Below are 2,969 nucleotides of genomic sequence, written 5' to 3' on the forward strand. Positions count from 1 at the left end.
TTGTTTATCTACTTTTGCCATTTCTATTTAAATAAAGATATGAGATAAGTCTCACCTATTTTCCAAAACCCCTTACAAGAAACTACTAAGGAAACATAGCAGCCAGCGGTTGAGATGCAAAGTACTGTCGTACAGTACAAGTTGGCTAGGAGACAGAAGATAGGAGGAGAAGGTCAATTTCAGCCTGGCAAAAGGTTAAGAGGTATGTGCACCACAAGATTATTATAGCAATGGTGGTTTTAAATAGATTTATGAGTGATCTGGAAAAGGAGATTAAGAGAAAAGTGGCAAAGTTTAAAGATGAGCAGGCAAAACTATTCAGGCTAAGCAGGATGAGGGAGAGTGTGGAAAATATCAGAGAGCCCTAACAGAAACAAAGGATTGGCCAATACAGTGCAAAAATGCAAGGCAAGGAAAGGAATAATTTGCACTATTCAGACAAACACACACTGGAATGAATAAATGAACTATTCATATTACATTGTTGGGGTTTGTTATCTGGAGCCACCCAGGAAAGTGGCCTGTTAGGTATCATTGTCGACAGTTCAAAGATAACATCTGCTGTAACCACTTCTGTGCACTGAGCAAACAAAATACGAGTAAGAACAGGACAAGACAGTGATTTATTACAATACCATTATGTCTCAGTGTTAAGTCCTTAGCCTACTGAAGCTTTGAGTTTTTTTTAAAAAACAGTTTGAATGAATGAAAACATCCACCACTGGATCGGACAGGATAAAGAAGAAACTTCCCCTAAGAGCAAGTTATGACAAAACAATCCATTACAAGATTTTTTGTATCATCTTCTGAAGTATCTATAGGATACTGCCCAGACAGACCACTGGTCTTACAATTCCTATGTTTTTATCACTAGCGAGTAGCTGAACTACAGTGGAATTGAACTAGTTCAACAGATTTTTCTTCATAAGTCAAAAACCCCACACGCCATCTGTGTGAAGAATTTTTTTCATGTGTGGTCAAAAATCCCACACCCCAACGGAATGAAGATTATTACACAAATCCCTCGCAGAAAGCCAGATCAAATGGATCTTGATGGGGTTTTTGTTTTATTTCTGAAGGGCAGAATTGTTTAACTAGATCTTGTACACCAGTTAGACAGAAAAAGAAGTCATGCAACAGCCTCTATTCCTGGATACTGGCCACTTGAAAAAGCTAGCATGTCTATTCAGCAGAAAAAAACCCACAGAACTAAAGTTAATGCAAAATATTTTAATAACTCACCATGTTGATTCTCCCCTCCCCCCCTTACAGAAACTCCAGGTCCATAAGCAGGATGCTGTCTTACCTAAACTTTCAAACTTCTCTCTTGCGGTCTTGGCATAGGCATCTCGATCATGAAGAGCATAGGGAATAAACAAAACTCTCTTCACTTTCCTAGGAAAAACAGATAACATGATCACATCTTGGGCAAACAGTTTGGGCTTCACCAGCTTTGTTATGTGGGCTTAACTAGTTGTAACAGCAGACCCAAAGTTTTACCTACTTGGCTTCCTTCTCTTCCCTACCCCCCTTTAAACTTTCCTTATGACCTAACAAGTTGGAGTTAAATGCAGAGATCACAAGTGGTGATGAAAGCTTCGTACTGGTGCCTGGACATAAAGTTGCACGCAAATGGGGTGAAAGGGAAGGGTTGCTTTTCCTGATACAACCACGAGGAAGTTTTAAAAAGGCCTAAGATAAAGTAGCCGTCCTCTTCCTTCCTTTATTTTAAAAAAGAAACTGTTTGCTTTTCCACCAACCACATCTGATTTCCAAAGACCTGACCGTCACCAAATCCTGTTCCGTGACAATGCTGATAATGCAGGGGTGGGAAAACTACGGCCCGAGGGCTGCATCCGGCCCTTCAGAAATTTTAATCTGACCCTCAAGCTCCTGGGCTTGCACTGCTCCATCGCTCCAGCCGGATAGTGGGGTTGGGGGCTTATCCCATTCTGTGCGTGCAATGGCTCCACGCAGCTCCCACATGTCCCCCCTCCGGCTCCTACATGTAGGGCAGTCAGGGGGCTCTGCACCCTGCCGCCGCCCCCACAGCTCCCATTGGCTGGGAACTGCGGCCAATGGGAGCTGAAGGGGTGACACCTGCAAATGGGGCAGCTGCCTGGCCACGTCACCGCATAGGAGCTGGAGGAGGGACATACTGCTACTTCCGGGAGCTGTTTGAGTTAAGTGCTGCCAGGATCCTGCACCCCTGATCCCCTCCCGTGCACTAACCCCCTGCACCAGCTTGGATCCCTCTCCCACCCTCCAAACCCCTCGGTCCCAGCCTGGAGTATCCTCCTGCACTCCCAACCCCTCATCCCCAGCCCCACCCCAGAGCCCACACCCCCAGCTGGAGCCCTCAGCCCCCGACCCCAGACTCCAACCCCCTGCCCCAGCCCGGAGCCCCCTCTCACACCTTGAACTCCTCATTTCTGGCCCCACTCCACAGCCTGCACCCCCAGCCAGAGCCTGCACCCCAACCCTCAATTTCATGAGCTTTCATGACCTGCCATACCATTTCCACAGCCAGATGTGGCCCTCGGGCCAAAAAGTTTGCCCACCCCTGTGATAATGGGTCCTAACAACCTTTTAAAAATGAATAAAGTTCAGCCTGTGACTAACTTATGCCCGCTGTGTGACACGTGATTTACACTCCCATTTCCATCAGCCTGTGTTCAGCCCTACGAATCTCTCTGAAAACTAAACACGGCAACATTGTTTCCCAGCGTACCAGTCTCTTGTCCAGCTCTCCACATGCCCCTAGAAGGGCCCGAGTCCCAATGCGACCCCAGTGTCTACACCAGGAATCCAGCTGCGCCTCAGGGTCCAGGCGGCCCTTCCACCGCACGCACTAGCCTCTCCCCCCCGCCACACGGCCATGCCTGCCTAAAACGTCGCCACTATGCTCCCTGCGCTAGAGCGCCAAGGCGGATCCACGCCGCGACGGCGCGCACAGGCCAGCACACGCC

At 47.8% G+C, this 2,969-nt stretch overlaps 1 protein-coding gene across 4 annotated transcripts in view; it reads right to left on the reverse strand.

The window, feature by feature from the left end:
• The window catches only part of LOC140895826 (alpha-aspartyl dipeptidase), a 39,508-nt gene that overhangs the window by 35,721 nt on the left and 818 nt on the right, over positions 1-2,969 (reverse strand). For all 4 annotated transcript variants that reach the window (XR_012154360.2, XM_078848024.1, XM_073306490.1 and 1 more), the window contains exon 2: positions 1,307-1,395. Coding sequence is in view for 3 of the 4 variants with exons in the window: in XM_078848024.1 (XP_078704150.1) it covers positions 1,307-1,395 (89 nt within the window). In the remaining variant the exon portion in view is untranslated. The remainder of the gene's footprint in view (positions 1-1,306; positions 1,396-2,969) is intronic.

This window comes from Lepidochelys kempii, chromosome 11, assembly GCF_965140285.1.
Source record: "Lepidochelys kempii isolate rLepKem1 chromosome 11, rLepKem1.hap1, whole genome shotgun sequence".
Lineage (NCBI taxonomy): Eukaryota > Metazoa > Chordata > Testudines > Cheloniidae > Lepidochelys > Lepidochelys kempii.